This window comes from Pimephales promelas, chromosome 1 (genome assembly GCF_988280905.1).
Source record: "Pimephales promelas chromosome 1, fPimPro1.hap1.1, whole genome shotgun sequence".
Lineage (NCBI taxonomy): Eukaryota > Metazoa > Chordata > Actinopteri > Cypriniformes > Leuciscidae > Pimephales > Pimephales promelas.
Genome location: NC_142769.1, coordinates 47,060,051 through 47,087,824, shown reverse-complemented (window position 1 = coordinate 47,087,824; position 27,774 = coordinate 47,060,051). Strand labels below are relative to the sequence as shown.

General features: G+C 39.6%; 1 protein-coding gene across 1 annotated transcript; it reads right to left on the bottom strand.

The window, feature by feature from the left end:
* On the bottom strand, window positions 1-27,278 carry dvl2 (dishevelled segment polarity protein 2). The gene is made up of 15 exons (XM_039659753.2): window positions 26,734-27,278; window positions 15,797-15,866; window positions 14,826-14,971; window positions 12,661-12,770; window positions 12,437-12,572; window positions 12,007-12,094; window positions 11,863-11,932; window positions 11,598-11,737; window positions 10,237-10,313; window positions 8,824-8,891; window positions 7,724-7,846; window positions 7,511-7,642; window positions 5,947-6,123; window positions 4,945-5,163; window positions 1-862 (listed from the first exon to the last, which is right to left on the bottom strand). The coding sequence occupies exons 1-15, from the start codon at window positions 26,892-26,894 to the stop codon at window positions 330-332; spliced, it is 2,250 nt and encodes a 749-aa protein (XP_039515687.1). The 5' UTR covers window positions 26,895-27,278; the 3' UTR covers window positions 1-329.
* Window positions 27,279-27,774: the final 496 nt, after the last annotated feature.

Here is a 27,774-nt window from a genome sequence, read left to right as displayed (position 1 = left end):
CACCTACATCTGGGATGCCCTTGAGGTGAGATAAAACATACCAAAAATTAATTTCAAAGTGAACTATCCCTTTAAGTCGTTCAGAAGGCCAGACCGTGTTGTGGTTGAAACAACAACAAAAAAATGGATTTTGAAGTCTGCTATGCAAGACTTCCTACCCTTCCATAAACCCTGTTCCTACCGTCAAGAACAAACACTAACTCTAAAGAGCTGCACTGATACAGTAAACTACATCTCTGTCCGTCACAGAGCAGAACTCACAGTTGTCATGTGATCGCAAACCTCTCAGCATTTATTCCTTCAGCGCACATCGACGGTTACATCCTTCATTACATCACATCCACGAAAAACTCACTGGGGTTGCCCATGGCCAAGTGGAACGACTGCCTGGAAGCGGTGAGCTCGGGTGGGACGGAGCCCAAATCTCGGGTCGGAGGAGCTCCAGGAGGACCGCCTGGAGTGCCTGAGGCCAGCATGGCATGGTGGGGCGGCAGAGCAGGGGCTTGTGGGTGTGGGGCTCCAAGTGCTAGGTGTGGGTGCTGCGGCACCATCATCACCATCATCGGGTTGTAAGGGATTGGGATTCCAGGCGGATACGGGGCGAGGTGAGCGGACGGGACGCGGTGATGCGAGCGCTGGCTCGAGCGACTGTGTTCGCTGGGCGTGGCTGAGCCGTGGTCTCGTCTCAGGCCGCTGCGAACCGAGTAATCTGATTCGCTGCCGCTGCCAGAGCGCGAGTCAGCCCCGCCCCCGCTGGGAGATTTATCGTCGCGCACGCTGCCGCCCACCGTGCTGCCGGATACACTTTTACTTCCCCTTCTCTTCTCTCCGTCACTGCGTGTGGAGCCACTGCTGTGACTCCCTGAGAGAGAGAGAGAGAGAGAGAGAGAACAGCTGTTAATAGGTACCGTGGACACAGAAACCTCTTTCCACAGAGCAGCTGGAAACAATCAATAATAGAGAAACAAATAAATGTGAAATGAACGAGTAGAAAAGCTCAAATGAACAGCATCATTTTGAAATAGATTTTTTTTTACAGTATAAAAATCTGTATTGTACTTTTGATCAATTTAATGCATTCTTGCTGAATAAAAAAACTCTTACTAACCCCAAACCTATGAACAGTAGAGTATGGGCCAATCCCAATTCTACCCCTTACCCCTTCACTTTCCCCTTCCCCTCCGTTTTGCGCGTCCACGTGAAGGGGTAGGGTTGTCCCAATTCTCTTTTGGTTGGAGGGGGAGGGCTAGGGGGAAGGGCCAGATAGCCCTTCAAACGAAGATTTTTCGGGAGCACACTTCAACTGAAGGGGTATGAGAAGTGTCACTGCTAACCCAGGCTGGCTGCCCAAGCGACAAAGGAGACCCATAAATTTAAGTATTTGTGGCTTTAATAAGTATTATAACGACAAATAATGATTTGCTTTATGTTACATTCAATATTGTGTTCATATTTACGATCAGTTTCTTCACAGAAACGTTTGTAAAAAAAAAAAAAAACGCTAAAATTACTGTAGTTTGCTAACGATAGTCCCGCAACATATTTTCGTCGTCTCCGTTGTTTCCTGCGAACTTCACAAGATGCAAGAAAATAGCTGTAACCCACGCGACTGAGATAACTGCAGCTGTCGACGGCATCTTGGAAGTTGTGATAAACATCGGCGCATCTCCTGTGACGTAGGCGCTAGCGACGACTTATAATGACGTTTAACGGAGGCGTAGTGGTGTCCCATTTCTTAGGGGAATATTTTCACCCCTACGCATTGCCACTCTGTTTCAAGGGTCAAGGGGAAGGCGAAGGGGTAGGGCTAGGGGAAAGGGAAGGGGTAAGGGGTAGAATTGGGATTGGCCCTATGTGGACTTTGACTCTATTGACTATTACATTTCCATATATTTGTGTCGGGTACGTCCAAACACACACACACACACACTAGCCCCTTTTCCACCAAAGCATTTTGAGAGCCGGTTCGGAGCCGGTGCCTGCGCGCGAACCAGTTCTTAGGCTGAATCCCAATTCTCTGTCTTACCCCTTCCCCTTAGTTTTGCGTGTTCACGTGAGAGGAAGGGCTATCCCAATTCTCATTTTGATCTAGGGGTAGGGGTAAGGTGAAGGGGTATATACCCCTTAAGACCAAGAATTTTCGCGAGCTTAGGGCCAATCCCAATTCTACCCCTTACCCCTTCACTTTCCCCTAGCCCTACCCCTTCGCCTTCCCCTTGACCCTTGAAACAGAGTGGCAATGCCTAGGGGTGAAAATATTCCCCTAAGAAATGGGACACCGCTTCGCCTCCGTTAAACGTCATTATAAGTCGTCGCTAGCGCCTACGTCACAGGAGATGCGCCGATGTTTATCACAACTTCCAAGATGCCGTCGACAGCTGCAGTTATCTCAGTCGCGTGGGTTACAGCTATTTTCTTGCATCTTGTGAAGTTCGCAGGAAACAATGGAGACGACGAAAATATGTTGCCGGACTATCGTTAGCAAACTACAGTAATTTTAGCGATTTTTTTTTTTTACAAACGTTTCTGTGAAGAAACTGACCGTAAATATGAACACAATATTGAATGTAACATAAAGCAAATCATTATTTGTCGTTATAATACTTATTAAAGCCACAAATACTTCAATTTATGGGTCTCCTTTGTCGCTTGGGCAGCCAGCCTGGGTTAGCAGTGACACTTCTCATACCCCTTCAGTTGAAGTGTGCTCCCGAAAAATCTTCGTTTGAAGGGCTATCTGGCCCTTCCCCCTAGCCCTCCCCCTCCAACCAAAAGAGAATTGGGACAGCCCTACCCCTTCACGTGGATGCGCAAAACGGAGGGGAAGGGGAAAGTGAAGGGGTAAGGGGTAGAATTGGGATTGGCCCTTACTTGAAACCAAGGGGTAAGAAATGCACAAGTTTTTTCGCTTAAATGATTGATAAAAAAATATGACCGTCTTGTTTTGTGCTCTACACAATTATGTACATATATATTTGCAACTATGTTGTTTATTGAAACGTTTTTTAAAGTTTTTAAAAATCGCTACTTTGCTACGCTAGGCTATGCTAACGTTACATTGCTGTTTTGCACAATCAGTCCCACATTTCAAGATCGCCCAAAATGTCCGGGATTCAGCTTTTGCTTTCTACAGTCGCCATTCATTATGTGTACATTATTTGACACTGATACATACGTGATCAGCTTCTCAGATGATGCATTCAGCTTTAAACGGATCCCGACTGAGACGAAAACACGGGAATATTAGATCAACAATACATTCAGATTCACAGATTTAAATGAATGAATTTAGTCCGATTGAAACAACACTTTGTGCATGTAAACAAAATAAATGGTGAAGACGGAAAGCAAAAGCCCAATCCCGGACATTTTGACGGCATCTTGAAAGTTTCGAGAAGTTTGTGATCAACACTTGTTGCCCCGGGTGACACAGACGCCAGTTAAGGATGATGCAAGATGACGTAACCGAGTGGTGTCTCATTTCATAGGGGTATGTTTCGAGGGACAAGGGCTAGGGGTAAGACGAAGGGGTAAGACAGAGAATTGGGATTCAGCCTTAGGGCCAATCCCAATTCTACCCCTTACCCCTTCGCTTTCCCCTAGCCCTACCCCTTCGCCTTCCCCTTGACCCTTGAAACAGAGTGGCAATGCGTAGGGGTGAAAATATTCCCCTAAGAAATGGGACACCACTACGCCTCCGTTATACGTCATTATAAGTCGTCGCTAGCGCCTACGTCACAGGATATGCGCCGATGTTTATCACAACTTCCAAGATCCCGTCGACAGCTGCAGTTATCTCAGTCGCGTGGGTTACAGCTATTTTCTTGCATTTATCTTGTGAAGTTCGCAGGAAACAACGGAGACGACGAAAATATGCGGGACTATCGTTAGCAAACTACAGTAATTTTAGCGATTTTTTTACAAACATTTCTGTGAAGAAACTGACTGTAAATATGAACACAATATTGAATGTAACATAAAGCAAATCATTATTTGTCATTATAATACTTATGAAAGCCACAAATACTTAAATTTATGGGTCTCCTTTGTTGCTTGGGCAGCCAGCCTGGGTTAGCAGTGACACTTCTCATACCCCTTCGTTTGAAGTGTGCTCCCGAAAAATCTTCGTTTGAAGGGCTATCTGGCCCTTCCCCCTAGCCCTCCCCCTCCAACCAAAAGAGAATTGGGACAACCCTACCCCTTCACGTGGACGCGCAAAACGGAGGGGAAGGGGAAAGTGAAGGGGTAAGGGGTAGAATTGGGATTGGCCCTTAGTGTTTCGACAGCCAAAGAACCGGTTCTCGGCCAGGAGAACTGGTTCCAAAGCGGCACCAACTCTTTGCTGGACTAGAACCGTTCTTTTACCACGTCATGCTTACGTCGGGGGCTGGGGCGGGTTTACATGTGTTCTGAACATCTTTTCTGACCATAATAAAGGATCGCAAATCAGGAGAAACATTTGCAGAAACACAATGGAGTCCGCCTTTGTAATTGTTATGCTTGAAGTTAACGCAAGCGTTTCAATTTTTGTCTTTTTTTTTATTGAAGACATTATAAGCAAAGAAGAAAACAGTCACAATATAGAACAAACAAACGGAAAGAAAAAAAGACACAAGACAGGGGTACATCACTTATCAGAAAAGATTACATACCAAACGAAAAGATTAAAAGATTTACATATTTCAATTGTTTTTAAAGCTTTCCTGGTACACGAGTTAGAGATAATACGAAAGAAATGTTGCATTTGCAAGCGTTTCTAGCTAAGACGTATGGCGACGTAAACAGTGACGTAATGACGTCGTTCCCTGGGCGCTCTAGTCAGTGGAAAAACAAATAGGTTCTGAAGCGGTTCGCAAGTTGAACCAACTCCGAACCAGCACCAGTTCCGAACCAGTTCTTTTTTTGGTGGAAAAGGGGTAATAGAGGGTGAGTGTAGCTGGTTACCTTCGCTGTGCTGGCTGCCCGCGCTGCCCGGGCCGTAGCTGTAGTTGGAGAGCTCATGGTAGGGAGGCGGCTGGGTGGAATAAGGGTGAGGGTATTGGTACGTGAACGAGTGGAGCAGGGGCCACGGGGTCGCCCCTGGCAGTGGAAGAGGGGCCAGAGTGTCCTGGTCTGAAGCACCACTGGATCCATCGTTATCGTTAAGAGAAAGGTTGGCCATGTCTGAGAGGAAAAAGTAGTGAGAGTCTGTGTAAGTGAAAAAGAACATATTCATATTTCAAATATTATTCTAAGGGGCCGTTTACACCTGGCCACTTCATGCGTTTTCTAGCTATCCGATCGTGAAAAGACCAGGTGTAAATGCCCCCCGAAACGCATTTGAGACTTTGAATCCGATCGATTTGAATCCGATCGCTCAAACCACATTAGGAGGTGGTCTGGGCCGCATTCCAGACGAAACTGGACAGGTGTAAATGTATCTGGTTCTTGAAACCACATAAGTAAATGTTACTACTCCCAAAAATGCTAAAAAATAAACGTGTGAGAGCGTGTTACAGGCTATATGTCATGCTATTTTAGTCAGATATGACGCGCATTACCTCAGATGAGCAGCTGAATGCCTATCAAGCCAACGCGCCGCAATCTATCGCAAATCAAAGTAAAAAAGTAAGTCGCAGATGCTTAATACTACCATCTTCATTAAAAGTAAAGAAACGAAATGGTCTTACCAGTTCTGTTGCCGCTCTCTCTTAACTGATTTTAAAATTAGCCGATGGTCAATAAAACTCGACTCATATCTGTTGCTTTCGGTGACGTGCCCTTTACTAAATCTGCATATAGCGCGTGAATTGAAGATCGGATTTATATCCGTTTCGCAAAAACACATTTATGTGACCAGGTGTAAATGGAGTCGTTTTTATAAATCAGATAGCTATCCCGATCTGAGAAAACGCATGAAGTGGCCAGGTGTAAACAGCCCCTTAAAGAAACGCCAGGTCTACTTACAATTTTCACAGTTACTAAAGTCTCCAAATATGTAATAACACTGTTCGGAGAAGGTGATCTTGTTGACAGTGTGTCTGATGAAACCAGCCTTCAGTAGGTTACTGGCATATTTACGAGCTTCCCGTCTGTCTTGAAACCCTTCGAGGTGATGGTACAACCACTCAACCACATCTGAACCTGTACACACACACAAACAAACACGAGATTAGATAAAAGGCCCATTTGTCTCATAGTCATTGTACAACGTTCATTTGGGAACAGTTGCTGCGTCCCAATCCACACACAATCCGTCCTAAATAGTAATGTTGTGACCAGCTGACTGGTCATGGCTTAAAGGAGTAGTTCACTTTTGAAAAAAACTTTTGCTAATAATTTACTCACCCCCATGTCATCCAAGATATCCATGTCTTTCTTTCCTCAGTCGAAAAGAAATAAAGGTTTTTGATGAAAACATTCCAGGATTTTTCTCCATATAATGGACTTCAATGGGAACCAAACGGTACAAGGTCGAAAATACAGTTAATAACAGTTTCAGATGCAGCTTCAAATGTCTTTAAACGACACCAGACGATGAATAAGGGTCTTATCATGCGAAACGTCCGGCTACGTCGCCCGTGACCTTTTGAACGTAATTACGTATTACGTGACGTTACAAACGCGCCTCACAGAATGGAGAAAGGCTAGCATTTGTCCTTAGAAAAGTTACATTTTTGGAAAAAGTTTTGAAATAACCGGTCGTTTCGCATGATAAGACCCTTATTCATCGTCTGGTGTCGTTTAAAGACATTTGAAGCTGCATCTGAAACTGTTATTAACTTTTGGACTTTGGACCGTCTGGTTCCCATGTAAGTCCATTATATGGAGAAAAATCCTGGAATGTTTTCATCAAAAACCTAAATTTCTTTTCGACTGAGGAAAGAAAGACATGGACATCTTGGATGACATGGGGGTGAGTAAATTATCAGCAAAAGTTTTTTCAAAAGTGAACTACTCCTTTAAAACACTGAAAGAAGACTATTTTAAATTCCCTATGGAAAAAAAGCCCCCAAAAAATTAAAGAAAAAGGGGGTGGGCACTGTTACACTATTGTGACATCAAATTAAATGAGGATTGTCCCTGATTTGGAAACTTGTAATGGACTCAATAACCAGCATTTTACATTTAAAAATGACAGAAAATATTCATACACACCATACACTTACACATAAGAATAGGTAGACTTGGCTTATTTTCCTTGAATTTCCTTAACGGATGAATAAAGTATGTATCTATCTATCTATCTATCTATCTATCTATCTATCTATCTATCTATCTATCTATCTATCTATCTATCTATCTATCTATCTATCTATCTATCTATCTATCTATCTATCTATCTATCTATCTATCTATCTATCTATCTATCTATCTATCCATCTATCCATCTTATCTACGTTCAACAATCTGACTGATACTGGCATGAAACGGTTATGATGTAGTAGTACGTCTCAAAGCTCTTCTGGTGAATTGGGATGCGGCAAGTGTGTACAAAACAGTGTCAGGAAAAAATGAAGAAGTCTCTGACCCAGGAAAGCATTGGGAATAGTGATCTTCAGCCACATTCGGTCTCTGACCTCCAGACCGGACTCTGGAGATGCCATGGCCTTCGCAACAGATGCCATGTCAGAGCGAAGAGACAGGTTAAACTCGTCGAAGCCTACAGACAGAGAAACAGAGTTCAAATAATGGGGCTTAGAGAGTGTGTGTAGGCTACTTGAGTGCTAAGCGCGATGCTTACGCTCAGTTTCAGTGACGGACGAGCCGGAGGTGATGGTGCTGCTCGGGTAGGACGGAAACACCCCTGTGAGAGCCACCGAGTGATTGATCCACGCCGCCGGGTCTATGGGCCGGATTGGCTCATCTGACGGAGAAGATGGGGAACGATGATTGATAAATACGTTTCATCATCATTAAAAACACAATTTGGGATGGCAAGACTTTTAAATGTTCTTGAAAGAAGGCTCTTCTGCTCACCATGGCTGCATTTATTTGATCTAAAATACAGTAATATTGTGAAATATTATTACAAATTAAAATAAATGTTTATCATTTTAAAATGTCATTTATGTCTGTGATCAAAGCTGAATTTTCAGCATCATTACTCCAGTCTTCAGTCTCACGTGATCCTCCAGAAATCACTCTAATATGATGCATTTATTATTATCAGTGATGAAAACAGTCGTGCTGTTTGTTTCCAATTTTTTTAATAAATAGAAAGTTCAAAAGATTTTTTTTTTAACATTACTGCTACTTTTGATTTAAGCATCCCTCCAGAATAAAAGTATTTATTAGGGCTGTCAAACGATTAATCGTGATTAATCGCATCCAAAATAAAAGCTTGTGTTTAAAAGTTATGTGGGTTACTGTGTATAATTATTTTGTATATATATATATATATATAAATACACTAGGGATTAATCGCAGTTAATCGCATCCAAAATAAAAGTTTGTGTTTACATAATATATGTGTGTGTAGTGTGTATAATTAATATAAATACCCACACATGTATGTGTATATTTAAGTAAAATGTGTTATTAATATATCAAATATATATATATATATATATATATATATATATATATATAATATTAATTATGTGTAAATATATATAAAGTATATACAAGCAAATATTTCTTAAATATCTACATGTATTTGTGTGTATTTATATATACAAATTAATTATACACATTACACACACGTATATTATGTATACACAAACTTTTATTTTGGATACAATTAATCATTTGACAGCCCTATTATTTATTCTTTAAAATACATTTTATGTAATATTACAATTACATAGTTTTTGATGTTTATAATATTAAAACGACACTTACTGCGTGGCAGGGTGAAATAGCCTTGGGGAGCAGGATCCCAGCATTTTGCCACAGTCAGAGTGATGGGTCTAAGAGAATTAAAGTGATATTATAACATTGCAGGATATATATTCATACCTTGTGAGGTGCTTCAGTAGATTACTCGTGCATTTGGTAAAACAGCCACTCGCTTCTGCCGACATCTCCCACTTCAAAAAACGTAACCAACTGGAGCGCACTTGACTTGCACTACGGCTAACGATTTTAAAGAGGCGGCGTTCACTTTTACCTTTAGGCGATATTGATTTATGCAGAACTGTTGAACTTATTTACAGTATGTAATGCAAGTACATTCTAAGTAACTGTAATTACCTTAAAATGAACAGTAATCCTTTATCTTTTCAGTGCTTAAGTATTTTAATTACAGTTACTTTGTAACGCTTTACACCCATCACTGCTCTGGACATTTAAACATTTATAGATGGATGCCACAATTTATCGCAATACAAAAATGCAACAATACATATTGTGGATAGCGACAATATGCATCATGGATAGTCCCTCCAAAATAAAAATTACTGTGAGAAAAAATTCAAGTTTTCAGAGTTTAAGTGTCAGAACTACAGTTAACTACTATATAATGTTGATTATAATGTATTATAATGCAATGGGGGAATATTTGCGGGTCCTGATAATGCCAAATGTGGTCAAGATTAATTCAAATATATCTAGTCAGTGAAAGTAAGCATATTCGTCTAAAATAATTCTGTATTTTCAGCTTCAGAATCATAATTATTGTTATTCTGGTGTCACCATTGTCCTTGGGTTACAAGCACCGAGTCCAAGCCTATTCATTTAAACCTACAATGTAATATCAAATTTAGCATTTTAATCAACAGTACATTTTTTGTTAACCTTTTACCATACGTCTTGGAGTATCGCAATAATATCATATCGTGAGTTAAGCATCATGATATGTATCGAATCGTGACATAAAGGTATCGTTATAACCCTAATTTTTCAGGTCGGGTAGAATCTGCAATCTCTGACCCTTAAAACAAATAATTGTATTCCTTAAAACTATTTTTTGATCACTAAAATTACTTTTTTTGTCTTTTAAATAGCTTGAATGTAACTCTACACCCTTGCCTCATTTAGTATACGCAGTTCTATGAATATGTAAATTAGCCCCGCCTCCACTCACTCACACCAGCTCAGAGATCCACTCATTGCCGATCACACGTTGACCTAAATGGTTACAAGGTAGTTTGTGACGTCAGAAACACCAGCGATTTGAAAATACTCAAATACTCAATACTCAGCAATTGTGTCGAATTATGAATTTGCACATGGTCTGTCTTAAAACACATAAACAACATTAAAAGCTTGATTTTCACCACAGGGGGACTTTAAGGGAAATTCTCACAGACTCACCCGGGTTTGTGGACGATCTCACGGAGGACCCTGACAGCATCATCATTACTCATGTTTTCAAAGTTGATGTCATTCACCTGCACAAAAAAGAGAAGAAACATTAGAGCCAGTCATTACAACAGAACCCCGCAGCAGTGAAAGTACAGATCTCTTGTTTAGAGGTAATTGCTTTGGAAATGTTCCCAATGTTTGTGCCTTGAAGCTGGGAGTGTGGTCTGAGTACATCGTCTCAGATTTGAATTGTGTTCGAAAGGAATTAAAACTCACTCATCTGACTGGCTGGTTGCCCATCGAGTAGAGATTATACAATATGCAGGTCTCACTTTGTGCCTGATTTCCAAACACTAATAACTTATTTTCTATACTCTTAGGGAAAAAAAATAAAAGTTTCAATGGGGTTCTATATAGGACCCAAGGATTTACGCAAAAAAGGTTCTATAAAAGGAGAAGTGCATAATACTTTCATGTTTAACAGGTTATTTCATTTTTTCTAGTCATAAAGTACGTTTATGTCACACACACACACACGTTTATGTAACAAACAAGGTGCTTAATTCATAAAATTTGATTAAAATTAAAAATGAATTAAAACAAAAATTAATTAATTAAAATTAAATCCATAAAATTATCCAATGATGGGAACTCCTAAAATGTTATATATATGAAGCGCCTGACAGAACCCTTTAAAGGGATAGTTTAGGTTTTTTTTATACAAGGGCATCCAAGATGTAGGTGTCTTTGTTTCCACAGTATTTTCAATTTTGATATTTTTAGGTCAAACCGTTCTTGTCATATAATGGAGGTCTATGGTCACCACCTCAAAGAGCATGCACAGAGAAGTCCAAATTAAACATGATTTAATGACTCCTAAATGTAAGTACACATTGATGGCCTTAGACACGAAACGAGCGGTTTGTGTGAGAAAACGAACAGTATTTTTTTCGTTTTTACTTCTTGTAACGATTACATTTTTACCTCTTGCAGACCCTCAGATCACTTGGACGTGGCTGTAGTTACAAGAGGTAAAAACGATATAAATACTGTTCGTTTTCTCACACAAACCGCTCGTTTCGTGTCTTAGGCCATCAATGTGTACTTACATTTACGAGTCATTAAATCATGTTTAATTTGGACTTCTCTGTGCATGCTCTTTGAGGTGGTGACCATAGACCTCCATTATATGACTGACAGACAAGAACGGTTTGACCTAAAAATATCAAAATTGAAAATACTGTGGAAACAAAGACACCTACATCTGGGATGCCCTTGAGGTAAGATAAAACATACCAAAAAAAATTATTTCAAAGTGAACTATCCCTTTAAGTTTCTATATAGAATATTTTCTTTACACACACACACACCTGCAGCAGCATGTCTCCAGGTTCAATGCGTCCGTCTGCAGCTACAGCTCCTCCCTTCATGATAGAGCCAATGTAGATTCCTCCATCTCCTCTCTCGTTACTCTGACCCACTATACTGATGCCCAAGAAATTATACTTCTCTATAGGACACAAAAAACACAAGGAGTATGGAGCACATTATGAATTAAACACAATTTATACTTCATCAATACCAAGTAGTATATATAAACAGCGCAGGAGAGATCACGGAAGAACAGGCACTGACCCATGTTAAGAGTGACTGTAATAATGTTTAGGGACATGGTTGAATCGGTCACACTGCTGAAAGAGGAAGCCTATAATACAACAGAGAAAACTCAGTAAATAACAACAACTAATTGTTCAATAGTATCAGACGGTTGTTTCATACCCTCTCCAGGCGGGGGCGCTGTTTCCTGCGTCTGCGATGGCGTTTGAGTAATCTAGATGCAGTGCTCTGCTCAGTGGAGCTGCTGAACCTGATTACACACATTTAGTCAAATAAAAGAAACATTCATAAACTCATTTTGCTTGACGATTTTTGCGTCATCAGAGGATTTTTTCCAGACAAAAAATACATAAATCTCTCGTCTCAGGGGGATATGAGGGTGGAAAGCACGGTAATTTGAAAATACTACAGGTTTTCTACTAATACAAAGCTTAATGCTACATCCAATTAATTTCAGTTCAATCATTTGATTCAGAGCACAGAAATAAAACATTACACACACACACAACCTAAAAACTACCGATGTGATTGAAGTGGACTTCAAGAACAAAACAATTTTCCAACCTCAATCGAGCACAACACACACTCTGACCTGCTCATGGTATCATCCTCGTCTGAATCACAGAAGCTTGTGGTGTCCAGTTCACTGCTCATCACTGTGGTGGCACTCTCATATCCAGCCAGGTGTCGGTCCATACGGGACTGCCCATTCATACGCGGCCCGGAAACTGACACACACAGCAGCAAAATGAACACAACGTCCTGAAATACTGTATTAGTAATTATTAGGTCAAACAAATCAGAGACTGAACTGACCGTGTTGCTCTATGCTCTCTCTGGGTCGAGGTCTCTCTCTCCTGAAAGACACGACTGACTCCGTCTCTGTCTGATCATCTAAGGACTCCCGGCTGCCTGTAGTGTTGGGACTAAACACACACACACACACACACATCATGCAATGCTTTATTCAAGACACATCTGTACATCTCTGCAAGCTGAGTGAAGCTTACATTTTTAACAGCTAGCTGCCTCTAGAAAACCAATCTCTGATAAGGCACCAAGAGCAAGAGAGTTACACTAAAAACAAAATTATATTGTATTTTTAACCTGATTACTTTTTAAGTTATTGTTATTTAACAGCTTAAATTCTACTGTTACATGTCAGACACCACAAACACGTCATGGTTTTAGGCACTTTCTGCACAAAAACGTATTGGATTACCTTGTGGGTGTCATGCAAAGGTTTTACACTACTGTTCAAAAGTTTGGGGTTGGTAAGAAGTGCCTTATGCACAGAGTTTCATAATTGATTAATTCTGCAACATTAACGGATATTTTCCTGTTTATTCCTGTGAAGCTAGTTTACGGAATGCTGTATAACGCACTATGGCAACAAAGAAAAAAAGTGTATGCAACATATTTTAAAACTTAAAAGCATTTCTTTTTAATCCTTAAAGGTGCAGTAAGTGATTTCTGAGACGTGCCGTTGAAAGTGGATCTGACCGAGCCACACTTGCAGCCAATCAGCAGTAGGGGGCGTGTCCACTCATGATGGGGGAGGAGAGAGATCCAATCAGCAGTAGGGGGCGTGTCCACTCATGATGGGGGAGGAGAAAGTGAGCCAATGAACAGTAGGGGACGTGTCCACTCATGATGGGGAGTAGAGAGAGTGAGACAATCAGCAGTAGGGGGCGTGTCCATTCATGATGTATGAGGAGAGAGTGAGTCAATCAGCAGTAGGGGACGTGTCCACTCATGATGGGGGAGGAGAAAGTGAGCCAATGAACAGTAGGGGGCGTGTCCACTCATGATGAGGAGTAGAGAGAGTGAGCCAATCAGCAGTAGGGGGCGTGTCCATTCATGATGTGTGAGGAGAGAGTGAGCCAATCAGCAGTAGGGGGCGTGTCCGCTCATGATGGAGGAGGAGAGTGAGCCAATCAACAGTAGGGGGCGTGTCCACTCATGATGGGGGAGGAGAGTGATCTAATCAGCAGTAGGGGGCGTGTCCACTCATGATGGGGAGGAGAGAGGGTGAGCCAATCAGCAGTAGGGGGCGTGTCCACTCATGATGGGGAGGAGAGAGGGTGAGCCAATCAGCAGTAGGGGGCGTGTCCACTCATGATGGAGGAAGAGAGTGAGCCAATCAACAGTAGGGGGCGTGTCCACTCATGATGGGGAGGAGAGAGGGTGAGCCAATCAGCAGTAGGGGGCGTGTCCACTCATGATGGGAGAGGAGGAGGAGAGAGCAAGAGGGAGATTTGAAAAATGACTGTAGAAAGAGAGATGCTGAGAGACATTACAAAAGAGAAAAGCTCAGAGGAATATCACTGGAAAAGACAGGTTATGATCAGGCAAGAGCTTTAGGACCCGCGTTAATATTAGAAAAGCTTTACAGAGCTGGAGACACCAAAGCGGGAAGGCCTGAAACGGACCCCAAGGTTGCATTGTTTCTGCTCCATATGTGAGTAACATTGGTTTTACTCTGTTACACAGAATCAAGATATACTGTTGTAATGTAAGCTAAAGTAGCAGGACAGTTTAGAGTGTTATTTGTCTGGAGCTGCTGCTGGCGACTCACAACCAAACTCTTGCTTGTATTTATTCTTGAGTACCATTCATTAATTTTTTGCTCTTCCTTGCTTCGGTTCAGCTATGATAAAGAGACAGCCACTCTTTGGATTGTTTGTTTATGCATTCTGGGTGCGGAGCAATGAAGTGAGGGGTGTGTTTGTTTGGGCTGATTTCAAATATCAACAGTGTTCCTCAGAAATCGCTTACTGCACCTTTAACCAGGATGTCTGATGATATTTCACATATTTTGTGATTTAGCTTTATGATAAAGCTTGGAAAAGCAAATAAACAAAAAAAGTAATTGTTCCTTCAAGGAAAGCTGTAAAGTTAGTCGCTGACTGAGCGCTGCTACAGACCGTAACCACAAAAATGACATTCATGGCAAGAAACAGAGATGCAGATTAACATACTGGAAGGAAGGGGGTCTGGAGTCTCCAATGCCCCCCGTCCTCTCGGCGGGAGGTGGAGGCAGGGGTGGAGGGGGGGGTGAGGGCTGAGACGGGACCTCTACTGGAGGGGCTGGGGGTTCGGCTGCAGGGGTATCTGAGGACACCAGCTAACAGAGAGAAAGAAGATTGAGGTAAGAGTGAAACGTGATACATAAAAAAAACAAGGAACTAAAGGGAACTATAGGAAAAGATCTTATGACCACACTTTTTTTTTTTACCCAACGATTTTTTATACTCGTGGAGCTCACTGAAAAGTGTCAAACTGATTACACAATGCTTCAGGTCAAACATATCCAGTGTCTGGGATTTACGCAAGTATAATTTAAATGAAGAGTTTAAGTTGGAGAGGTAAATGTCTGACAGTGAACAGGACCTCAAATAGCACAGCAATGGAAAATTCATCAACAATCTGCAGCAAAACACAGTGTGCTAAATGTTAGTCAAAGTCATATACTTGAGAAGGGAAAGCAACTTAGATGTACAGTATCATTGTATGCCCTTCTCCTTTCTTCATGCTAATGGATGCTAGGTTATTGTACACTCCCTCTCAAGGGACCTTAAGCCATCCTGACAGTGGTCTACTATTTCCATCCCAGTGGGTCTGGTTTCGTCCAGGCCTTTTGACTTAAGCACCTGCTTTTCTTTGAGGGCTTTTAGACGAGACTGGATTTCAGTCTCCGTGTGAAGGACCTGACACACACACACTTAGTGCTCTTTACAGATTCACTGTGACATAAATCAAAACAGGCCTGTTACATGTCACTACAGGGAAGAGGAGCTTCGGCAGAGCTTAGTCAAACGGTGCAGTTTGCACTCATAAATCCAAAAACTGTTGAGACACCATATGAAAGCTCAGTAAAACAAATATTATTCGAAAAATACAGCTGAGTGAGTGACAGGGAGCACTGCAACAGGAGCAGTTGTTTTCTTACCCAGGAGACAACTCTTCCGTTGAAGCATGGCAGCTTGGCACTGTCGTCTGAGATCTCCTCCTTCACCACCCTGAGCAGACACAGGTATTAAAGTGAGACGGAATTAAAAACGAACGCACATTTCCATTGATAAATGCATGCATATTCCTGCGGCTTCACAGACGAGTCTCCCGCATATTCAAAACGGCTCCCTGATGCCCGCAAATTACTAAAGGCCAATTTATACTTCTGCGTCGAGGGTACGCCGTTGTGAACGGCGTTGGCTACGCACGTAGGCGACTCCTTTGTGAGCATTTATACTTCTGCGTTCAGGTCTTGGTTGCTCTGCAGTACTGCTCCGAAACGCTAGTTGGCGGCGGAGGGTTTTAATGTTCCACTGTTTACATTGCCCGAGTTGCGACTAGGTTACTACAAGCCTGAAAGAGAGCGGATCATGTTGGAGTTGGAGCTTATTGTGGTGGAAAAACAGTTAATTTTACTGAAATTACTAAAACTGAAAAGCAGAAATGAGAGAAGACGTCGGAGGAGATGGTACGTGTGGAAATGCGTGAGAAGGCACGTGCGGAAATGTGTAGGAGGAAATGCGATGCTACCAAGCCGACCAATCACAGATCTTGCGGTCCGCGTCGTCGCGACGTGTAGTTACATTTTTGAGGAGGTGCGCGTCAGGCGACGGCGAAGGGTACGCGGTATGGGACGCGTCTCTGCGTATGCTACGCCGTACCTACTGCGCGCACCCTACGCAGAAGTATAAATTGGCCTTTAAAGATTAGATTAGATTTATTTGACCACTTAAATATAAAAATATGAAGAACAGTAAGAAACTGTTGCATACATTAAAAACAAATACAAAAGTAGTCAGGGATAAACACAATAAAGCCCAAAGACTTATTTCCATTGTGGTCCCTTATAAAGGCAGCGGAAGAAGTCAAGTGGCAACACATCACACATCAAACATTCACATACATAACCCAAATTCATACATATTATACAAAAAAAAATTAAAATAATAAAAAAATAAAAAAAAATAAACTTAGTATTATAAAAACTACATTTGGCCCCTAAACCATAATTTCAGACCTTGTTGAACCTTGAACTTCTTACTGTCTTCAGTGCACCAGGTAACCGATTCCAAAGGGTAGTTCCAACATAAAGAAAAGAATGTTTGCCCAGATTTGTATAAAGGCGCTGTTTGCGATTTTTAGCGACCTCTAGCGGTGATGTTTCAGAATGCAACAAGAGCGCTCGTGCTCGTGCTCAATCTCAAGAGCGAGCAATCATTCTCTACCAGCCACACGGAGACTTTCAACGCAACGCGAAATTATCACACATGCTGGAAACTAATGTAAACTCCCACTGCAGGTACAATAATAGCCTACTTTTATCAGCTTGACGTTGAAGTAATGCTCTGTGCTCGTACCATGATCATAATGGTACAATAAACTGCATTTAGCCGACATGTGATGTTATATAGCATAAGCCATTTCTCTAACTATTCGTATATCTTTCACAATCAGCAATGTCAACATAGGTGAATGTATAATATGATAATGAAAACAGTTGAACAGTTTCAGTGTATCAGCAAGATCGTAGGAAGTAACAATACTGTACTGAACGTGTCTGGAAATGTGCATAAACAATATGGTAGTGGGATGACGACATTAGTCAGTACGTTAGATCTAGTAAATAAAATAAGTTATACTAATGTTATCCTGGAACATTATTTTGTATTCATGTAATGTTGTAGTTTATCTTGTAATTTCACTTGAGTTTACGTCGATCCGCGTTTTCGTCCGGAGTCGATCAGATTCACGTTTTGCCTGACGAGCTTGAGCAGATAAAACTTTTTTTGTTTTTATATTTATGTGGAGTTTGTGTTGGAGTCTGTGTTGTGCTGGAGGCAGGACGTTTTGGGGGGTTATCAGACTCCATGTCGTCAGCTGAAGTGCCGTTGTTCGCATGATAGACTGTAGGATAGAGAGGCTCGGGACTAGGGTTGGGTATCGAGAATCGAGTATCGATTGGAACCGAGACTAACTTTTCGTTTTTCCCGGAATCGTTCAAAAGTTAAAATTTCGATTCCTAGTTTCGATATTCACAGTCCGCCGAGCGGAAGAAGAAACCGCTGAACAACACCAATGAAGAAGCGTCTACCGGAAGTGTTGGCATAACCGCGCGAGTCAAACATGAGTACCTTACGTCGGCGATCCAAAGTGTGGCTTCACTTTTCTGAAAATAACGAAATCTCGGCAAAATGCAAAATTTGTGACAAAAGGAGTATTTTTACAGAAGGAGTATTTCCTTCAGAAAGGCCGTTGGTTAGCAAGGTTAGCTAAACTTTTTTGACCCTGCCTCTTAAAAGAATCGGAATCGAGAATCGTTAGGAACCGGAATCGAAACAAGGAATCGGAATCAGAATCGTTCAAATTCAAACGATACCCAACCCTACTCGGGACTCGGGAGCGCGCATGCACGTCACTTCTGATGGATTTCGCAGGAAATCCGACCCGGAGACCTCGCATATAAATAAGAATATTGGCCTTCAGAGGTAATGGCATAATGGATCGTTGCAATGTGTGATTACAACCCCTTCAAACACAGGCAATAAAAAAAGGATTCATTTTATAAAAATAGTTACATATAGAACCTTTAAAATCTGCCAGTATCAAGAGTGAGCGAGCAAGAGCGAGCGAGCAAGGGCCAATCCCAATTCTACCCCTTACCCCTTCACTTTCCCCTAGCCCTACCCCTTCGCCTTCCCCTTGACCCTTGAAACAGAGTGGCAATGCGTAGGGGTGAAAATATTCCCCTAAGAAATGGGACACTACTACACCTCCGTTAAACGTCATTATAAGTCGTCGCTAGCGCCTACGTCACAGGAGATGCGCCGATGTTTATCACAACTTCCAAGATGCCGTCGACAGCTGCAGTTATCTCAGTCGCGTGGGTTACAGCTATTTTCTTGCATTTATCTTGTGAAGTTCGCAGGAAACAACGGAGACGACGGAAATATGTTGCGGGACTATCGTTAGCAAACTACAGTAATTTTAGCGATTTTTTTTTTTAACAAACGTTTCTGTGAAGAAACTGACCGTAAATATGAACACAATATTGAATGTAACATAAAGCAAATCATTGTTTGTCGTTACAATACTTATTAAAGCCACAAATACTTAAATTTATGGGTCTCCTTTGTCGCTTGGGCAGCCAGCCTGGGTTAGCAGTGACACTTCTCATACCCCTTCGTTTGAAGTGTGCTCCCGAAAAATCTTCGTTTGAAGGGCTATCTGGCCCTTCTCCCTAGCCCTCTCCCTCCAACCAAAAGAGAATTGGGACAACCCTACCCCTTCACGTGGACGCGCAAAACGGAGGGGAAGGGGAAAGTGAAGGGGTAAGGGGTAGAATTGGGATTGGCCCCAAGAGCGCGCATGCAAGCCGGATCAGACTGCGCTCCAAACCGTATAGTGCGCGCACGAGGGAGAGAGCGAGAGAATTTGCGTGTGTGCACCGAAATTTTCGCTCTTATTCTGGTTACTACCGTTTATGTCGGAACCGCTTCCCTATTGGCACCGCGTTTCGGTACCCAACCCTTTCCATAATGCATGCGTATTCAGTACCTTCGTCCATATTTTCAAAAAGTTTCTGCCGGTTTTTGCGTCATTGTCGGAGGAAGTGTAAAAGGTAAATAGCAGATTTCTCTCGTCTCAGGGGAAAATGAGAGAGTGTTGCACGACCATTCAATAGTATAACTGGATTTCTAAGTCTAACAATGGAAATCTTAATGCAAATGGGTGGAGTGTCCCTTTAACCCAAAGCATCTTGCACTGACATGTCTTAAATACTATCAGTGCCATTGTTATCAAGATTCACACCAGTAATGTTTTTTTTCTAAGGCACCTTTAGAAAAGCTACTTAAATGTCCTATTTGAGCTAAGGCCTAATCCTGGCTTAATCCAAGCCCTGTCTGTGAAACCAGGCCTTAGGCTGTTTTGACTTTACTCAAGCCACAGAAAGAATGTATATTCTAGATTTTTACAATTTATGATGAAAACATGAGTGGTACTTAAACATTTAAAACTTGCTGTCACGACTCACGATGGTGGTTAATATATATTTTTTATGTAAAAGTGCCAGTATTTTGCTTTTTTCAAGATTCCTAATTTTGTTTTAGAGGTCTCCAACAATAGTTTGATGTGGTAAAACTATCAAGGTAATATTCAAAAAAGCATAACAGGTCACTTTAATGTCAATGACCCAAGTCTCTAAGGCATTTTGGTCCTTAGCTCGGTTTTCCCTTCTAAACAATATGACTATGGAATTTTAAGTTTGATCACCATCAAACCATCACATCTCATCCACAATTCATTTCTGTAGAACAAGGGCAAAACAATAAGAATTTTCTATATGTTTACTAATTGGGCTAGTAGTCACACTCACAGACCATAACACAATAAATATTTACATTTCATTAATTGTTATGTTTTCTTTACAGAAAGAATATCTCAATATGCATTGCAAGATGGAAAAGATACAGTTAGCTGTAATGTAATTCCATAAATTAACACTTTTGCACAAAAACGATGACATATGTACAACATACACTTTTGTAAGTTGTGCATATGTTGTGGCCAAAATGAGTGTTAATTTTTTTCCATTCAAAAGTGGGGTAAATATTTTTTTTTATACTTAAATTAAATTATAATGACATTTTTTAAATTATTATTCTTTTTGTATACATTTATTTTTATATATATAATTTTTATTTTTTATAACATTTTTATTTTTTATGATTTTTTTGTTGTTGTTGCTGCTGAAAGAAATTAATACTTTTAAATCAGCAAAGACTGATCAAACCTGGCAGTAAAAACATTTAAGATGTTGAAAAAGATTTCAAATAAATGTTATTCATTTAAACTTGGCCATTCAGTTACACAACACTGGCGCATTAGGGGCCGGAAAATGGGTTTCAAAGTGCACGTTGTTGAAAACAATACGTTTATCATCTCAATGTAAACTACAGAAATGTGAATTTGTGAAAACTGTGACATCATACACATGCATATTACATGTTACATGTTCAGGCGATAGGCGTCTAGTTTCTTTACAAAGTGACATCACCAACTACTGGCCTAGCATGAAGAATACAGCGCTTAGTTGTTTTGTGGATCAGTGTGAACGGGATCATTTTGACAACGTCTTCTTCTATACCCCCCCCCCCCCCCAAAAAAAAAAAATTGTTGTCATGTAAACATAGCCTAAAATATATTTTAAAATAGAAAACCTTAATTTTAAATGTAATAAAAAAAAACACTAAAAATGGTTGTTTTATGAAATATCATCAAATAAAGGCTTGATGAGCAGAAGAGACTTCTTTCAAAAACATTTTAAAAAATGTACCAACACCAAACCTTTGAATGCTAGCATACATATTCTGATGCTAACACGGTTCATGACAAGTCATGTTTGCTGCTAATCCGACAAAATCTCAGCTATGTTAGCCAGATTGAAGATTATATTGTTGACCGTTCAGCAGAACTGACAATGCCATAACAACATAGCAAAGAAAAACACGTTTAAGTTTGCAAGGCATACAAATAGATGCAATCCTACTGAGCCCTAAAATGGTGCCAAAGTTTAATAATTAGGGATCTGAATATCTATCAGCAGCGGTAGTAAAAGTGATGCTTGCCTTAGAAAACACCACTATTAGTTATATTATTACATAAATATTAAATTCTCATTTTTCTAAGGCCTGGTTTCACAGACAGGGCTTAGATTAAGCCAGGCTTAGGCCTTAGTTCAATCGGGATATTTAAAGTAGCTTTTATAAACGTGACTTAGAAAAACATTCTTAAGACCAAAATGGCACTGACAAATTTTAAGATATATCAGTGCAATTTGCTTTCAGTTAAAACAGCTCAAACATGCATTTTAGTCTGAGACTGTCTGTAGTGATTTTCATTGCCTGAATGTGCACCAACCATTGCCAATTCTTCTGCACCAAACAAACATTTGACTTCGATGATGCAACTCTTCAACAATTTCACAAAGCACTTCCTAAAAGCAAAGCTCTCCTGGCGTTTTAACGCATGTGAAACAATCCCACCCCCAAACCCTCTAATGACGCTAATTAAGCCCAACATCTGTACTTGAAAAACAACCCTTGACCTCTAACACGGCCCACAACAACACACTCAAAACACAACCTCTCATGAAAACCTGCTTTCAACAAAAGCTCTTGAGTTCTGGACATATTAAGTCTGCAGACCATGTTACAATTTGGCTTAGAAACCATCTGGATATTTATTTTAATTTGGATGATTTGCACTTACAAAAGTCTGAGAAGCAAAGTAAGAGGACTAAAGCCAGCCTGGAATCTGGTCTGTACTTTTAAGGGGACGTAAAAACAGCGGAGAGAATGTAGAGAGGGCCTGGAGAGACCGAGGGGTCCCCGGCTCCTTTCTCTCTCGTTCACTCTCTTTCTGTTGATTCTATCCCAGACACTAAGCAAATGGCCCGTCTCCAACCTCCAACCATATCCCTCCCCAAACATCTCGTGCCACACACAGTCAGACTGACAGCTGGCCCTTCACACTGCGAATCAGCGCGGCAGCATCACGGCGCTTGCCGTATCCGCTTACATCCACATCCAACGCCGCTCAACAATAACACACACATGTCCAGTCCACCCTTTACCACAGTAACAGAAACTGACGAGACAGCGACGGCCCTTCTCCCAAGGTAGGAAAGAAGAAAAGATCAAGACTGAAGATTTCACTTTCACAGTAAAATCTACAATAAATATTAGGGCTGTCAAACGATTAATCGTGATTAATCGCATCCAAAATAAAAGTTTGTGTTTAATAATAATAATATATGTGGGTGCACTGTGTATAATTATATATATATATATATATATATATATATATATATATATATATATATATATATGTGCTTTTATATATTTAAGAAATATTTTCATACTGTATATAGATTTATCTATAATTCATATTATATATAAATATTTTATACATAAATTATATTTTTTTTTTTAAATTTTTTTTTATATATTTGTTATCACAACATCAACAACATTGTTATCACATCTTTTGTCAAATCAATAGGGCTGCAACTAACGATTATTTTGATAATCGATTAATCGGACGATTATTTTTTCGATTAATCGGATAAAAAATTGAAATCAACTTTATAATAATTTATTTAGTTGAGATAACTTTGAGTTTTTGATGGTTATATTAATCTCCTTCATTGTATTAACTCACTTTTTCCAGTTCAATCAACTTAAAATGTTAAGGCAACCCAGGTTACTTACTTTTTTAAGTTTAACCAACAATTTTTTTACAGTGTAGTAATCACAAATTTTTTTCTTTTGTCAAATCAACTTAAATCATTTATTTAGTTCAGATAACATATAATTTTGAGTTTCTGATGGTTAAATTAATCTCCTTCATTGTATTAACTCACTTTTTCCAGTTCAATGAACTTAAAATTAAGGCAACCAGATTACTTACTTTTTTAAGTTAAACCATCAATTTTTTTACAGTGTATATACAAAATAATTATACACAGTGCACTCACGAATATTATGTAAACACAAACTTTTATTTTGGATGCGATAAATCGCGATTAATCGTTTGACAGCCCAAATAAAAACAGGTCTCAGCAATGCAGTTACTTCAATCTAAATAGACCGAATTATTAAAAACTTAAACGATCATAAATCTTGATTGCGTTGGAGCACAGATTAAAGTTTGGTCTCTTTTTAAGACAACACTTGGCAGATTATTGCTAAAGTAAAACAAGTCTGAAAAAGTGAACTAAAATAAAATATTTTCAAAAACATGTTTTACTCTAAAACTGTGAGAAAAATCTAAGCCATTAATCTTAACTAGTTCCATATCTGAGGAGGATATCTCAAAAAATGAGCTTTCAGTAAGATTTCGTTTGGCCGCAGTACCAAACATTTCCACTAGATGAAATTCGCTCATTTCTGACCGCAAACAAAACTGATGCTGCGTCCCAATTCACATACTATCCATCCTAAATAGTATTCGAAAATAGAATTAGTACGTCCCAAATCGTAGTATGTTGAAATGAGTGTTTCAAAGACACCAGGATGGTCTACTATTTCCGGTCAGAATCCGAAGTGTAGATCGACGCACACTCTAACGGCTGATATTGCCCACAAACCATTGCGCGTTGGACGGGGATTCGGTTAGAACTATTCGGTTAGAACGAGTCCCGCGGTTATGTAGAGAGGTTTATGATAAAGAGTGATTATGAGTGATTAATTATCAGTATCTAACCTGATGAAAATGAATTTATTCAATGTTGTCCACATTTTATTGCATATGCAGCAGCATTGTGAACTTTTGTAAAGATAAAGACGTTTTGTAAAGAAGTTTAGCCATTTCTTTTGAAATGCATCATTATATTCAAATTGCAAATACAAGGAGAGAATGAAAGACCCACGAATGGTAGGTGAACGTGCTCCGAAACGGTAGGAAATAAAATTAAATAGAATGGAGGATTTTAACTGTGACAAGATGATTGACAGGGCAGTTTATGGTGACAGGATGCACGCAGCACGCGCAACAAAGCGGTCCGTTAAAAAGATAACGTCGATAGTATGTCCCAAAGCTTGCCTACTCTTTCGCTACACACTCAAAAGTATGTACTTTTTCTTCACAAAAAGAGTACATACTTTTAGGGCGTAGTATAAGTAAGCGAATTGGGACGCAGCATGATACTCTTTTTTCAGGACAATTTAACCTTTTCGAATCACGTACATGACCTTTTGTGTGTTAACACAGCAAGTGTCAAAACCATTACTAAGTTTGGGACCATTCTCATTAAGTAAAAAATTCTAAAAACACAAAACGTAACATGTTTTAGTCAATAATGACAGCACAAATAACAGCACTTGAGGGTTAAAAATGCTAACTTGCAAATCCCTGTAAAACCCATGTTAGTTTCACTCTTCGGATGTAAATTGGTCATTGTTGATGAAAAAAAAGAACATGCCCTCTGCGGTTTTCTAGTTTTATGCAGTCTTTATATGTACAATACACATATATTGCTATACACTACCATTCAAAAGTTTGGGTCGATACGTTTTTTTAAACATTTTTGAAAGAAGTCGCTTCTGCTCACCAAGGCTGTATTTATTTGATCAAAAATACAGTAAAAATAGAAAAAAAATGGAAAACTCTTATTGTGAAACTTTTCCATTTTTTATTAGTAATTTATTCCTGTGATCAAAGCTTCATTTTTTCAGCATTTTCTCCAGTCTTCAGAGTCACATGATCCTTCAGAAATCACTCTAATATGATAATTTGCTGCACAAGAAACATTTCTTATGTTGAAATCAGTTGCGCTGCTTGTGCTTAATATTTTTGTGGAAACCGTGATACACTTTTTTCTGGATTCTTTAATGAATATAAAGTTTTAAAGAACAGCATTCATTTTAAAATATTATGGTATAACATTATACATGTCTTGACTGTCCCTTTTGATCAACTTAATGTGTGCTTGCTAAATAAAAGTATTAATTTCTTTAAAAAAACAAAAAATCTTACCAAGTCTAAACATTTGAACGGTAGTGTATAAATTATAGCAATCAAATTAATCATTATAAATATGATCACCGCCATGAAACCTAAAATTGTTGACATAAAATAAATGCAACTCAATAATTTGATTTAGCATCAGTGACTCAATATTTACAATGCTTCAGGTTAAAGTCTTTGATGTAAACATAAGTGTAAACCGTCAAACCGATGGACTATTTACAGTCAGATGATAACCTAATTTGCAAAGATTACCGCAGACATTCCTGTAGCATCTGGATAATGCATAACTGACAAATACGTGGCTGAGATTTATTGGCTGGTATTCTGTCCATGGCAGGACGATTCAGGCCAAATATGCGGTCTGAGACAAAGAACTCCACTCTTTATTAAAAAAAAAGACCGGCAAGACAGCAGTGGGACACTAAAAACTTGGCATGTATGCAAAGAAGAGAAGGAAAAGGGATGAGGATTTCACTACATGATGAATATGATCTACCTAATGTTTAGGTAGAAGACAAAATGGCAACAAATTATAAAATACGAATTTCTAATGAAACATTGGAGTCAGTAAGATTTGTTGATGTTATTCAAGAAGTCTACACACCACATTTATTTAATCAAAAATGTTAAAGTGTGAGTGTTTTCCAGTTGAATATATTTAAATGGATTTAATCCTATGATTTTCAGCATCTTTATTCCAGTCTTCAGTCTCATATAATCGTAATCAGAACAATTTCTAAATTTTACAATTTTGTGCCGTTCAAGAAACATTTATTATAATTATCAATGTTAAAACGGCTTAATATTTTCGTGGAAACCGTATTTTTCAGTGTTATGAAAAAACTTATTTAAAATGGAAATCTTTTGTAACATATTTTTGTAAATGTCACTTTTGAACTATTTAATGTGCTTTTGCTCAATAAATCATCTCTTTAAAAAAAAAAAAAAAGCACGGTGGTGTTAGGCTACGCTAAAAACTTAGCCTAAAGTAAAAAATAAATCGCATTCAAGGTAACTTATAGCCTATAATAAACAATCCAGATAGCCAATCAAATTATGACCTATGTAGAAATGCATTCAATGTATATCTGTATAGAACACAACTAATATGGACAAAGTATTTTTTAATTAGTCTAAGTTACCACTGATACACTCTCTCGAGACATTTGGAAAGTTACACAGTTACTTGCAGTGATGGCTTGATACGATTAGACCACCCAAACCTTAGCAAGCCGTTACAACAACATCTGACACACAAAATACACAAATATCCATTTCCTAAAACACGAAGAAAACTGTTTTTGTTTGGGCATTTCGTGCACATCTTTGTGTGTTTCAACTTACCCGAAGTCCTGGTCCATAGACTTGAAGAAGAATTTGTAGTTCGGCTTGTTCAAGACCTGTTTAAAATCCAACAGAGTGATTTTCTCAGCCGCTATGGGAATCTTCACCAAGTACGGCGTTTCCTCTTCGTCGATGTGATAAATTATTTTAGTCTCCGCCATGTCTTCGCCGGACTCAAACAACTTTCCCGTTGTTCTACGAAAGTATGGAAGAGGCAGCGGCTATCCTGCTAATGTTAGCCAGCGCTCCGGAGAAAAAGGGGGTTGAGGAAAGTCGTCTCTAGACCACAATACTACTATCCAATAACACTTCCCAGGCCAGCGCATCCAGCATAAACAAAGAAAACCAAGCGCCTAACTTTAAGTGTCTCGAACTCTCAAAAGTCTCATGATTTTGGTTTGTTAAAACACACTTAGCCTACACAACCAGCCAAACTTCAACAACATTCCTCCCCCTCCTACAAAAACACATGGGAGATTTGGACTAGTTCTCTCTCCGGCGTGTGACGAAAGAGAGGCGCCCGCCGCTTGTACTGGGGCACGTCCAAACGAGTGTTTTGTAGTACTAGGCTAGCTTCTAGTGGTGGGAATTTTGATTCACTCCATTGACTCGAATCTTTTAAAACAGATCACTAAAAAGATTCATTCTCTGACCCTTTGTGAAGGTTAAAAGGATAGTTCGCCCCAAAATTAAAATTCAGTCATTAATTACTCACCCTCATGTCCTTCCAAACCCGTTAAGACTATCGTTCATCGTCAGAACACAAATTTAGATCTTTTAGATGAAATCTGAGAGCTTCATTCTGTCCATCCATTAACAGACGCAACTACCACTTGACGCTTTAAGAAGTTCATAAAAAGATTGTAAAATTAATTCACATGAATGGTTTAGTCCAGATTTTGTGAAGAGACTTGATCGCTTTATATGATGGAGAGATTTTATTCACATTTAAACATTGATCAGCGAACATAAACATGCTCAACCGAACCTGCTTGATGCGTGAGAACAAACCTCCCCATATAGCAACGTTTTGGCCCAGAT